Below are 14,210 nucleotides of genomic sequence, written 5' to 3'. Positions count from 1 at the left end.
TATTTTCTCTGGGTATAACATACAAATACAATCTGCAGGTTAACTATGCATGCAAATGCAGCAATTTTAAATTGTGACTGCTCCAAAGGGCTGGGGGAAAAAAGGAACAAGCTTTAAATGATCAGCACTACAGAATACCCTTAAAACTCAGGCTTTCCCTACTGAGAGACAAAAGGAAATGAACTGCCATAAAACTGAAGATTTCAGTAGCTTAACTTGACTTTATATAAGATCATAACAGACATGAAAATTTACTGTGGATAATGGTGCTCAATTATGCACCACTATGCTTTTTCTATTTTTCCCTTAATCCTCTAGGCTTTAACACAGTTTGTTTCATTTTGTTGGCATGTGCCACATTTACAGCTTTTTGTATTTTCTTTGCTTTAGAAAACAACTGAAAAGAGAAGTCAAATTCTTATCATGGCTGCAGCAAATTCAGCAGTCATTTCTGTATGACGCATCCTGTTCAGAGCTACAGAAATGCAAACTGGAGGAAAAAACAAACAAATAAATAAAATCAGTCACAGGCTTTCTTCTGCATCATTCTAAAAAAGCACTTATCTAGCTCCATTCAGCCTTTTCTCCACTGATGAATATACTTTCATGATGTCTACTCAAACAGTAGCCTCATGATGAGCTTTACATCTTTACTGTATTTTAAGATACCGTAATAATTTCATAATCTGCATTTCTCCCTCAGTACTTGAAAACTAGTTATAACACCCTGTCCTGGGTTTAGCAGTAGCAGCCATTTTTCTCCTTCTTAGTAGCTGATGCAGTATTGTGTTTTTGACTTTCAGCCTGGGAGCAGCACTGATAACACCAACGTTTTTAGTTGCTGCTTAGTAATGTTTACTCTGACCAAGGACTTTCTGAGTCTTATGCTCTGCCAGGGAGGAGGGGAAGTCAGGAGGAAGCAGAGACAGGACACCTGACCCAAACTGACCAAAGGGGTATTCCATACCACAGCACGTCATGCCCAGTATATAAACTGGGGGCAGTTACCCAGAAGGCCCCGATCACTGCTCAGATCGAGCTGGGTATCAGTTGGCAGATGGTGAGCAATTGTATTCTCTTCTCTTGTTATTTCCCTTATCATTATTATTATTGTGGTAACAGTAGTGAGTTTGTGTTACATCTTAGTTACTGGACTGTTCTTATCTCAACCGGTGAGAGTTAGTTACATTCTTTTGACTCTCCTCCCCATCCCTCCGGGTGGGGGGAAAGTGGATGGGGGGAAGTGAGCAAGCTGCTGCATGGTCCTGAGTTACCAGCTGGGCTTAAACCATGACACACCCTGATGCACTTAGCAGAGGAGGTAGTATTTCAAAAGCTTGCCATTTCCAATAAACCAACCAACAAAAGCCTGGATGTGGATTGTCTATCCAGGTGTCTCACCAATATCACTGGGAGATTTAGTAAAATAGTACTGCAAATCATTTATTATTATTATTTACATTATAGAAACGGCTGGAAATTCACACTAGTATCATGCATCTGTGCTGTGGGCACAGCTATGTGGCTGTGCAAGACTTTCATCTCAGGGAGAGACCTGAAGAAGTTCACATCAGGTGTTTCAGAATGAAATACTATTTTATGTTGAAGATGTGCCAAGTATGTGTTTTAGGTTTCTAATGACACCTTTTATTAGAGTTCACGATGAATATCCAGAGTCAAAAGGAGGTTTATAGCCCACTCCATTTAAATGTTACAATATGTAACATGTTCAGACACAAAGACTTGGTACTTATGTACTTCCCTGACATGTATGACATCTTGAGAGTATGGCTCTCATCATCAACTCTATTCTGCACACCACCTGCATTATTAAACTACATGGCCTTTCTTGCTCCGACTCATCATTTGCAACATAGTGCTGCTGAAATGCAACTCTAGTTATACCGGTAATGAGACCAAACTTTTTTTTTAGTAGATGCCTTTGACTCTGAAATTGGACAAGAATAATGCATCAAAATAACTTCGGCTGTCTTAGGGAGAATTATCATTTGGAACAGAGATTCTCTAGTCACAATGGTATAAAAAGAGTAGGGGTGATTCAGCAGCACCTGGAGAAGTGGGGGTTGTGAGCACCAAAAAGGTAAATAACTGATGGAAGCAAGCGCTGCATAGTCACAGAAAGCATGTGCAGCATTGCAAGTGTCTGACAAAACTGTGAGTGAAATGAAAAAAATGATAATCTGGAAGTACAGAGAAAAAGAGGTGAAACACACCTAATCAGTCTGAGATACAACATGGAGTAGAATAAAGCTTGCAGTTACTCTCTGTCTCTGGAAGTGACTTTTTACTCCTAAAAACAGTTAACATGGTAGGAAGCATGCTGCTTTTCTTTTTTTTTCTTTTTTTTCTTCTTTTTTTTTTTTTTTTTACCATAATTGCTAGAATCAAGAACATGAGTCTTGAAAGAACATCACCTCTTTTGGGTTTAAGAGGAGAGTTTGCATTAGCCTGTCAGAGTCAGAGAACTTCCAGGTAACTTATTTAGCATATAAATATAAAAGGAAGTAACTGCAAGACTGCATTTGAGCCCTGGTACTGCTTTACTGCATTTCTGTATGCCTGTAAATGTATATAAATGCACCATTCACAAACGTTCTGTAAAGTCTGCAAAAACAAATTAGGCGTGGAGCATCTTCCAAGCTAAGTTCACTTTCACACAAGTGACTGTACTAGCTTTCTGAAGATTTTGTCCCTTTATATGCCAAGACTCTCAAGCACATTCTACAATATGTTTCTAAGCCCAATAAGCTGACACTGCCAATTTCCAGCCCTTGCCTGCATGAATTCTAAAAGCAATGATGCTGAGTTCCAGAAACAAACATACACTAAACCTATTTTACTATCTCTCATTTGATGAACTCCATTTTAGTCAGTCATTGCTGTTCTGGGGAATTATCTCACTGGACCCACACAACAGAGTTAGTATGAAATACTCTATGGGCTGCTAATTTATGAAACTTGAGCATAAGAAGCTGAAGAAAATTAAATTCCCCAATATAAGACAACATTAAAGTTACAAGCAGATATTTGTATGACTTACTATGCTTAGCTTGAGAACCATCCCAACACAAGTGACTGCGCAGATGAGAAAACCCAGATCCTCCTTAGTCACTGTGTAATCTCTCTCATCTTCCATCAGTCAGTCCCTCTGAGATCATTCACAAAAGTCAGAAGGCTTGACTCTGTGCTTCTGACAAAATTGCCATTCTTCAAAAAATTTAATTTTACATCTTTGCAAGATGAAGATATTCTGTAGCTTAATCCTGCAAGGCCTGCAAGCAGGAGGAACACGCAGCTGAAGAGAATAAACTAAGGAGTCTTCTATCCATGAACTATGAGTCAATGCAAGTTTCTCCAAGAAAGGATTTAAGTTACTTCAGAATAAGGCAAATTTCCAATGAAGTTTCTCTCTTACTACTTAAGGTGTACCTCCCCCAAACATGAGATCAGTAACTTCTTCAAGAAGAAAAAGCACAGCTTTCACCTTTACAGTGCTGTACTCTGCAGGTCACTCCAATACCCTCTTTATTAGTTAGGTTGGTTTTAACACTTGCACACCACCTGTCTTGCTAGTCAACACTCACCCCTAATTTAGCCTGCCCTTTAAAAATCAATAAAATTTAAAAGTAAAATGCCAGATTACAACATAAATAAGACATTTCTTAGATTAACAAAAATATGATTAATCCTAAAGCTTGTGTGAAGAAATTACCTTGACATAGAGCACCTCCCTCCCATGAAGAGTTGACCCAGATTATCTATTCCTGCTTTCTTGCTTTTTATGGCAATTTTTCCTTTTGTATTTATTTAATACACTCTGTTCATCTAGTCGATGCATTTGTGGAATACAAAATGTATAAAAGATCTTCACATCCTAATTCCAGCTGCCTAAAAAAGATGGGAAAGAAAATTAAAAATGCTTACCCAAGCAAAAGAAGCTCCAAGTACTCAGAGCTCATTTATGGCTCAGTTTTCAAGAGGAACTGAGCAATTTAAAAAAAAAAAAAAAAAAAAAAGTAAAAAAAAAGGCAAATCAACAACAGGCAGATCTGTTCTTTATAATGTAGAGAAAATACCATTTAATTACAATATGAATGGCTAGTAACCTTTAAAACACCATGACTAGTAAAAAGTAGAAAGGCTTCCCTGCTAGTTGTTGGCAAGTCTTTAATTGTCTTTTTAAATATTCCTGAATTGTTGAGAAATTAAGCTGAATTTAAGAGAGACCTACAGCAACTTAATACAACTGGAGTGAAAACAAGCAAACAAAACCACCATAACTCTAAGTATCCTCTTTGTGAAGCAAAAAAAACCCTTGAGACAGTGGATCAAACCCAGATACATTGAGTTTTGCAATGATTTGGGCTAGATTTTCCCCTCCTCACCTTATTAGCTTTTTAAGTGGAGGAAAAGGTGATAAATATCTGACAAAAATAGATGTTTAAACACTTTTTCAGCAGTTTCTAGGGTTGATTTGACACTTGCTTCTCAAGAAGCAAATTTTTTTCTCTGAAATCAAGCAGAATTCAAAACATGCAAGCAAAAATACTAGAATAGGCTCATTCATAATATTTGATGCTTGAATAGTCCAATTATACATAGCTGAGACCTACCCACTAGTTATATGCACTGCTAATTATGTCTCCACATTTAAGGACCATCGGTTGACTGAAGCTGGCAGATTATTAGTAGGCTAATATACATTTAGAGCAGATGATGAGTATTTACACCTGAGATTAGACTTTTATTTAATGCTCCTTGAAGCTCTCTTTGAAGCAGTGAAAGGCATGAAGTGAACCTACATCAGAGATCACCAAGAGTTCACAGTACTTACACAAAGCAGAAACAAGATATTAAAATGGGAAGGCCTCATGACTGACGGATGGTATACTGTAACTCTTCCCCCCACCAAATCACAGTTGATTTATATGCATTATGAGAGTTGAGGTTTAATTCATTCAGTTATAAGCTCTATTTTCTGAACCTTCACGAAATCACATCATTCCTTACTCTTGTAAGTTAGTTGGCTGTTACAATAAGTCCAGTAAAACTTAGTATCTTGAATATGACCAATTAACTATCACCTAATTTGAAATTATGTTTCCTGCTGAAATATTTGACATCCAGTCATGCTTGTATTATTTTCCCACACTACTTTAAATAATGTACTGTGCAGACATTCTTTAAAAAATATTACTAATATCCTCTTTGATCATTGAAAGCAACACAGAAAGAGAGAGAACAAGAAAGGTAATAGGGAAGGAGTCCAGGTCACCTACAGATGCACAGCCCTACACCTTGTTAAAGCAGTTGAAAAGTAAAAATAATGAATCTGTGAAAAAAAAAAATAAAAATGAATCAGTTACACCCTCCGTGACCTTTCTGGTTTTCTTCCATCTTCATTCTTCAGCTTAAGCAGCTTCTACTCTTTAAATGCAACAGGATTAAATAAAACGCAACAGGAATAAAGAAACAAGTATGCAAACCTCACAGTTTCTAGACCTACATTCAGCATTAGAGCCAGCAGCACAATGCAGTTTCAGGACTGCAGCTGGTTTATGACTCCTCAGATCAAACAGTACAAAGTAGAGCCGACACAAACGTCTACCTCCAGCTCCCTTTAAGTCCAGAGGCTCAATAGGATGAACCCTCTTAGTTCTTGACATGTTTATGGACTTCGCTACTAAAGCAGAATGGCAAAGTATTTTTCCTGTTTTGCAACATTTGGATTACATTCCCACAGCTAAACACTACTGAAAGAAAAAGTAATGTTTTCACATTTACACAGTTTGCTCAAAAGCCATTGAAATAAGCAAATGATATTACATAAGTGTGCAGTTATGTAGCACTATATGCCAGACACCTACTGCCAGAATTAAAAGGGGCCCACTTCAAGTCAAATCTCCCATTACAAGGAAAGCCTCCATGAACTGCCGAGACTCCGCCTATTGCACAACTCAGAATCTAAAAATTAACCAACCTATGAGGCACAAAAACACCACGGATAATTCAACTCTGTGGCCTCACTATGCAACAGCTTCCACAACAGAACCAACAGACTCTCAGGTTTCACCCGCCCTGGAATGAAGAGGTGTCAGGGTGCCTGAAATCTGAAGTAGTTCTTCTCCACTTGTGGAGAGTATAGGATCCATACAGAAGCTCTGTGGCCTTCCACCTGTGAAGACGGCTCCTCTGACTTCCAAGAATACTACCTCAAATGACACCGCTCTGCTACAGGCACAAGAAATAGGTTGTGACTGCATGCTTCAGAATCACCCGCCTCACTGAGCTGAAAGCAGCATTCCACGAAGCAAAGCTTGAAGAGTTTCAGGGAGATGACGCCCATATACATGTCCATGCTCAACAGTCTTTTGTGGAAACTGGCTACAATACCACCAGGGTTGAGGAGTTTTTATTTGTTTTCTTTCTCTTCCCTTCTCCCCAGGAGAGGAGGAAACTACAAGATCAGCCAAAAGTTTTTACATGTTTTTTCTTGCATCTATTTCACATACGCAAAACCCACACCACACAGTAAGCTTAAAATTGTAGGTCAGGTCAACTTCCTGCTTTTGATTTAAAGCAAAAAAAACCACAAATTCAGTACTGTGACTTTAGTTGTAAGAAGTCTTTCCAAATCTAGTAAGGAGGCTATTTTTTTTTTTTTTTATTCTATGTTCACACCATATATCTGCCAATAACATAAAAAAGACAGGGAAGTTTTTTGTTACAATTTTTAAAAATGGGGTCAAGCAAATCATAACACAGAACCTTGGGTTACACCACACCTTCATATGTAGCTATGACAGCTCTACAGCAGAGAAACTTGCAAACCGGAGTGAGAGGATGCAGTAGGGGGGCGATTTCTGCCAACTAACCGGATTGGTGCGTGTAGCTCTTTGTTCAAGCCAATCCACCATAAACGTTTTATGCAACCAGTACCAGAGGCATAAACTTCCAAGTACAAACACACGGAGCGCTCCAGACACTGTGTCAGAACCAAGAAACTGTCGAGCTACAGTTGGTGCCAGATCTGCTTTTCAAAGCTCCCGGGGCCTCGCAGCTCCTGCCTGTTTCAGGCAAAGCTCAACGTGTTGTGGCAAAAACTCGCATCCCTGCGCTCTGCTGGGAGACTAGGGGAAAGAAAGCTAGGTCATGTTTAACCCACGGGTAAAAATCAAGCGCTGCAAGTGCTGATTCACAGCGCGCTTGCTGACGGAGCGCTTCTGCTCCAAAACATATTAGCAGAGGGGACAAAACCAGGCTCTGACTCACTTTTACCTGTTCACGGAACTGCCGTGGCCGCCGGAGGGTGTCATCGAGGCGGGACGGCGGCAGGGGCACCTCGGGTCTCGGTCCCCGAAGGACTGGGCGGCCGCCGCTGACCCGCCTGCTCCCGCCGCCCCGCGGTGAACCCCGGGTGGCTGGGGCCCGAACACTCCCGGCAGCGATCAGCCCCGGCACGTCGCTCTCACCTGCGTTGTAGAAGCGGTCCAGCACGGCCGTCTCACCGAAGTCCAGCTTGCCGAAGTGCAGGGTCTCCAGCGCGGCGCCCACCGCCTCGCACGCCTCCCGTAGGCTCTGCAAGGCGCCGCTCTCTGCCGCCAGCAGCGGCCCCTGGCTCGCCTCGTTGATCACGTAGGTGACGGCAGTCCTCCGACCGACACCCTTGGCCCGCGTCGAGATGCCCGGCCCGGCGGTGCCATCCTCAGTCCACTCGGGCAAGAGGCTGCGGGCGCCAGCGTCGGCTCCCTGCGCCCGCCGGCCCAGCGGTTCCTCGCTGATGGGGCTGGGCACCGGCAAGCTGATGACCCCCTCGCTGCTGTCACTCATCCCGGCGCACAAGCCGCCGCCGCCGCGGCGCGTCCCGAGCTCTGCAGCGCTGTCCAGGGTTAGGCGGATGCCATGCTGTGCCGCCCGCCCCAGAACGGTCCCGCCGAGCTGTTAGTGAGGGAGAGGCGGCCGGTCTGAAGCGAGAGGCCCCCCTCGGGCGCTAAAGAGGGCTGCCGGAGGCGGGGAGACGAGCTCAGCCTCCCTCGGTGTCTGCCGCCGGCACCATGACGCGCCGTTCCCGACCCCCCCGCAACCTACAAGGGCTGCCCGGCGAGCCGACCCCCAGCAGCCCAGCCTCCTTCCTCCGCCTCCCCCAGGACCTCGTTCTTTCTCCGGCCGCTCCGCTCTCCGGGGCGAAATTACTCGACCGTGGCAAGGAACCACTTGTGCGATCGCTCTCGGGCGCCCCGGCTTTTGCCAAGCGGCAGCTGCGAAACCACTGGCGGCGCGGGCTGAGGCGGCCCCAGGGCCGGACACCTCCCTCCGGCCCCGCCTCCGGGCAGAAATACCTCTTCCCCCTCCCTCCCGCATAACGTACGCCGCGTGTCGACTGGGAGCTCTTGGGCCGGGTGAGCGGCGCCGCGTCCCCATGGCACTTTTCGGCTCCCTGGGCACCCTTGTGAGGTGACAGCCATTGGAGAGTACCGAGGGTGCCTGGAAGCTATCTGTCAAGAACAGCTCGAAACGGTTGATAATTAGTGAAAATACCCCTTCTACAGAAAGAAACGAAGAAGTTGGGATAACTAGCACGTAGCCAAAGGCTGAGCTAACCTTGTAGGGTAGGCCTCCTAAGTCCAGGGAAAGGGAAAAATCCTTTGACACTTGAAATAGTATGTGGTATGAAGGGAGAACATTCCAACCGTTCAGATGATTTGCAGGCCAAGAGTGAATGTCTAAGGAATTCAAACGGGGTTGGAGAATGAAATGACATTGAGGCATTTGAAGTGTGTTTTTAAACAGAAATGCTGTGAAATTGGCTGACTTACTAAATTTTTTAAATTCTTAGGGGTTTCTATTAAATATTACAGGAGAAAAAGAAGGACAAATAGTACTTACATATTTGTATGTCATATCAGTAGCTCTGTCCTGTTAAAACTGATGTTGATAAGGCTAAGCAACTTGTTGGCATGAAGCCTGCTCTTGTATCATTGTTTTCCATTATCTCTGTAGACAGAGGATCAATTTTGGAATAATTAGAAAATTAGTCACCGCAGTACCTTCAGTTGCTCTGTTTGCTTTTGTGTTGAGCAGTCCCCTTTTTTTGATGAGATATGCCTGGTATTTGCTTCTGCTGATAAGAAATGGGTAGAAGGAGTGGGAAGATGGGGAGGAAATCAAAGACTCATTTATTACAGGGAAAAGTTAATATTTGCTAATTGCCAGATACAGTAGGTTATTGTTTCTTGCTACAGTCTGAATGGCAATCAGTGTTTTTCTAAATTATGTCGTTTTCCGCAAAATGCAGATTCAGTGTTAATCCATTCAGCATTGCAGTTACATCACCTTACAGGAAGCAAGAACAATATGTCCCTGTTGCTCTCAAGAACAGCCTGTGTTTGTCAACTACAGAAGGAAGTCATGGACTGAAAGGAGACGGAAGCAGCATGCTATTCCACTTAGCATTACTGGCTTGTGAGGCTTGCTTCACTATCAACACCGTGTCTATTCCAAATTCAAGTTAGTTTTTCTGTTGATTTGGATGGGAGTGAGGCTTTACCCTAAACGGGGGGGAGGGAGGACTTATTCAAAATGCTTTTGAATAACAAACACAAATTGCCCACGTTTTTGTAAAGTGAAAACACACCTTTTAATCTGTAAGCTCTCTGAAGTCAGCAATTATACATTTAGGAGCTCTTGTGTTTTAACATCTGATTAGACAATAATTCCAAGGATTTTTTTAATGTTTTTTTAATAACACCTCATGTTTTATGAGAGGTACTCTTACCTTGTTTGCTTGTTTCTAAAGGGCTGTAAATTTAACATATTCAGCACCAGATGATTTGCATATAATCACAATTGGGTATTGCCCTGTTCCAACTCTGTTTTTTTTCTAAGGACAAAACTTAGAGTGGGTAGCTAGCTGGAAATTTTTTGAAATAACAACTCTTTCTTCATTATGTTTTTACAGGTATACATCATTGGCCTCTAGGTTTAACCACAATTATAGTTTTAACATCCAAGAATTCACCAACTTTCTTAGTTGCCAATATAAATGCAATTTTTGATGAGTGACAACATATGATGGATGACACAGGCTTGATTTAGCCACTCAAACTAGTGTAAACAAGACCCAAGACCAAAAAAGGTAGTTCAAATGTATCCAGATTTACAGAGATGAAATCTAAACCATACATGCATTTAACATAACTCTACCCAAATTATATTTTTCACGTATTATGGCCATTAGTGTCCAGTTAAGGGAGAAAAATGATTCTAGACTAATCTACATTTTGAATTTTAGTAGTAGTGCTGATAGAATTGACAGAATGGACTAAAATGCATCGCTACAGATACTGGGTTTAAAATAGACACTAGATTTCATCCATAATTTAACGGCCTCTTACTTAACTACATTACAACTAATATATAGGAATATAACTAACATATAGGAATGAGAGATTGGAGATGCACGTAAACTCTTCACTGATAAGAAGGACAAAGAAGTTTGGCGGAGTGAAGGAGTGAAGTCCAATATGCTTCAATTATGGGTGTAAGAAAAGGCCAAGAAATTTGCAGATACAAAATCCAAGTGAGATCTTGAAAGTACTTAAACTAAAGCAATTTCTGTAAGCTACTGACCAGAACTCTCACAAGCAGCAGAAATGATTAAAATAAAAACCTCGTTTCTAAAAAGTTAAATTAAAAGTTAGGGTAAGGGTATCACTGTAGACAATCAGAACCAGCCTTTATGTTCACTAGAAAGCGGGTAATTTTATTATGAGGCAGTCAGCCACCAGTCTTTAAAAAGAGGTAAATCTATGATTACACTGAACATTTAAAGAAGTATTTAAGTATCACAAAGGATCAGGTAAATAGAGACTGCTGCGCAGCAGCAGATCATGGAACAGTAATAACAAGATCAAGCTGTTTACCAAATTATGGCATGGTGCACATAAATGGCAGTCAGCAAATGCTGAGAGAGCAATGCAGATACATCACTGGGTTTGGGTATTTCATCAGTTAGAACTGTCCTTGGAGCCTTTGTCTGGTGAGCATAGTGAAGAATGTGCACAATTCTTGCTTTCCCCCCAGAACAATTCTCATGTTTCTTTCTAAATCTCCTCATCTAAATCTTCCTCTGCTCTAGTGTCTTTCCTCCTCTTGCGTATTTTGTTACTTTAAACTTCCAGAAAAGTCTCCATGCTAACTGCTTTTTCCTTCCAACTTCTACAACCCTCATTGTCCCTTTACATTCATTCCTGCACCCCCCTTGGCTAATTTCATTTGTTTATTTCCATTGTTGCCAGTTTTGCAATCTCATCGTGACCCTTGGGAAACTAAATGCTTTCCTTAAAGCTTCAGCTGATAAAACTTTAATGACTATATGGGAACTTCAGCTGGGAACAAACATCTCTATGTTTCTGTTAGTCAATAAATGCTCATTATTGTAGAAGAAAATATTGATGGCATGAAGCCTACTGAATGGTTCTATAACTAAGACAGAGAAATGTTTACTGCAGTCTGTGAGTATTTTCAGTTTTTTAAGCTACCTGTCCCTGCATGTGAGTGATATTGAGCTCACAATCTGGTAGAATTCTCTGGTAGAAAGCTCTTTTACCTTTGTTTAATTGTACTTGAGCCTTCCTGATTACTGTTTGTGTGGCCCAGCAAAGCTTTTGGGAGGATTTGCGTATACATCAGTGATGGTCACCAACTCAACTCACACCTAATTTAGCTGTCAGCTGACAACCTGAGGAAATGAGGGACGTGTTAGTAACAGAACAGAGCTTATTGGATTTAAAAGAGTGGTCAACCCAGTGTGAGGATATTGCTGTAAGCATCTCAATTAGCATTTAATGCTAACGAGGGGTACCAATGTGAACTGAAAAGTTACAGCCTAAGCAACTTTATTTTATTTTTGATTCGTTGAAGTGATATTGGGTTAGGAATAAAATAATCTCGGTGTAGTTGCGGCATTCCGCCCCAGAACCGAAGGCTCTCAGTTTGTACGTGGAACGTGGCTGCCACCTACCGCTGCATGGGGGATAAACAGTGTCGGCCGGTGGCGAGGCCGGTTTCAATGGCTGCATGTAAAATAATAATAAAAAATGAAATAAAATGCTCCTGTGGTTGCTGATCCTTCATGTTTCCTGAATTTACTCAGGCGGAGCTGAGGAGGAAACGCTGTCATGTTTGTCAGCTTTGTTTGTCGGGCCCTTCTCTCTTTGCTTGAACATATCTTTTGTTTCTTTAATTGCATTAAAATCTTCCTACACAAATACTTCCACTCGCTCTTACTACTTTGCTTCCTACTTCTAAATATCTTGAAAGCCTAAATTCGCAAGTCGGACTGAAAAAAAGAATGTTTTGGGGACTAGTCCTTCTCTCAGGACTTCCTTGTAACCTTTTATCCACTTCCTGATCTTGATGTCTACAAAAATTCTTTTAACCTGTCTTTAAAACAAAGCTGGGCCACTGATAAGAATAACTTCCTGTTTGTGTAACCTCTTTGTGGAATTTCACTCATTACAAAAGATCAACTAGATTTGAAAATGGACTTGAAACCTTTACAATACTCAGATCTATCAGCAATAAATTGCCCATAAACCAACTGGACTTTACCATCAAGCACTAGACTCCCAAACACCACCTCCCAAATGGCCATGTCGAAATCAACCTACTGAACCTCAACAGTGGCTGTGATTCTTTTCAAATATTGTTACTGGTACCCCAGCCACAAAGGGCAATTACTTTAAAAAAACACACTTTCTCTGAAAATTGTCTACAAATTTGGATTTTGAAAATATACATTGATTAAAAAAAGATTTCACAGAGGCTAAAATCAGTGGAATTTGGCCTGTAGTAGCCAATTCCGTAAGGTATTCCAGCGCCCCAGGGTTAAAATAACTCATGTTGTGTCTATCAATAAATTAAGCCTATAAATTGCCAGTTGTGAGGCTTTGGGAGCTGCTGTGATAATCCCAATGATACGCTAAATTGAGCTTCACTTGCAGTGGGTTTGCATTGATTTGATTGTAAAATCCTGGGGACTGTTCAATAGCATATTTGTTTTCATTTTTACCATGAGATCAAGAACTGCCTAATTAAGGGATCTGCATTTGAGTGCCAATTTAAGCAGTATGTGTGGCTTTGCAGTAGATTTTGTAGCCAAGGTTTAGTTTTAAATATAAAGCTGAGTAGCAAGAGTATGTAAATATCCTCCAACCTCCATGACGTAACCGCTGTACCTTCCTAATGTGTAAAATAATACTTTTACATTTTTATCTTTACACTTTTGGGTGGGTCACTAAAACTAACTAGGATAGTCTGTGTCCAACTAGAATACTTGTTGTATTTAAAGTTCTGTACAGCATATGCAGGATAGAATGTAATAAAACCTGCAGCTGATACTCTGCTGAAATACTTATTTCCTAAACCTGAACACCATCCCCTACCCACTTCCTTTCAAAGCCAAAATTCTCACTGGCTTGAATAGAATTTGTCATGGGTGTAAGAGGTCATGAGTTTGTTCATAAAAGGGCATTTAGCATAAGTGTATCACAAGATATGCATAAATATGCAGATAAAACATGCAGATGTACCCAAGAAACTAGAGAAATACCTTACAATGGGTTTTTGAAAGGAAAATGACAGGTAACATACATATTTACACTATAATTGAGACATCTTATGTTCAAGCTGATGTACACACAAGAAGCAGATGTATGTCTTAGTTAAAATACAAAAGAATGGATTGTGTCTCAAGTTTGGAAGTCACCTCCATCTCACCAGACGGGTGATTTTGCACAGTTGTTTATGAGAAACCGGCGGCTAGTGGTCCAAAGCCTGGTCGGGATCACGTGACCTTAACCGCAGATCAAGGTGCATGACAATCTAAGAGTACCAAGTGATGAATTTCGCAGTAGCCCTCCTAAGTTTGCAGCTCTCCCCTGAGGCGGTCAGAGGACAAAACTGCAACGGACTAAATAAGCTACCGAGGCCCAAGGCCGCCACCACCTCTATGGTCGGTCACAGTGCGACCCATCAGCCACGGCAGAAGGGGCCGGCCACCCACAGCCAGCAGCAGCTCCCTTGCAACCCAGGCAGGGGGTCCCTGAGGCAGCAGTGACGACCTCTCCAGCAGGGTCCGCCCCTTGCCATCGCCAAAGATGGCGGCGCCGGCACCACACGTTCAGCAC

General features: G+C 41.7%; 1 protein-coding gene across 2 annotated transcripts in view; it reads right to left on the bottom strand.

Annotated features, from left to right (window-relative positions):
• The window catches only part of MAP3K5 (mitogen-activated protein kinase kinase kinase 5), a 99,394-nt gene extending 91,129 nt beyond the window's left edge, over positions 1-8,265 (bottom strand). Inside the window, exon 1 of one of the 2 annotated variants that reach the window (XM_061378464.1) lies at positions 7,494-8,265. In XM_061378464.1, the coding sequence (XP_061234448.1) occupies positions 7,494-7,851 (358 nt within the window). In that variant the 5' untranslated portion in view covers positions 7,852-8,265. The remainder of the gene's footprint in view (positions 1-7,493) is intronic. The other variant, XM_061378463.1, reaches the window with a different exon arrangement.
• Between the last annotated feature and the right edge of the window lie 5,945 nt (positions 8,266-14,210).

The sequence above is a fragment of the Neopsephotus bourkii genome, unplaced genomic scaffold, assembly GCF_033783945.1.
Source record: "Neopsephotus bourkii isolate Nb327-2 ecotype Australia unplaced genomic scaffold, CSIRO-AGI_Nbou_v1 NB_1765, whole genome shotgun sequence".
Taxonomy (NCBI): domain Eukaryota; kingdom Metazoa; phylum Chordata; class Aves; order Psittaciformes; family Psittacidae; genus Neopsephotus; species Neopsephotus bourkii.
Note: the sequence above shows the minus strand (reverse complement) of the source record. Positions and strands in the feature narration are given on the sequence as shown.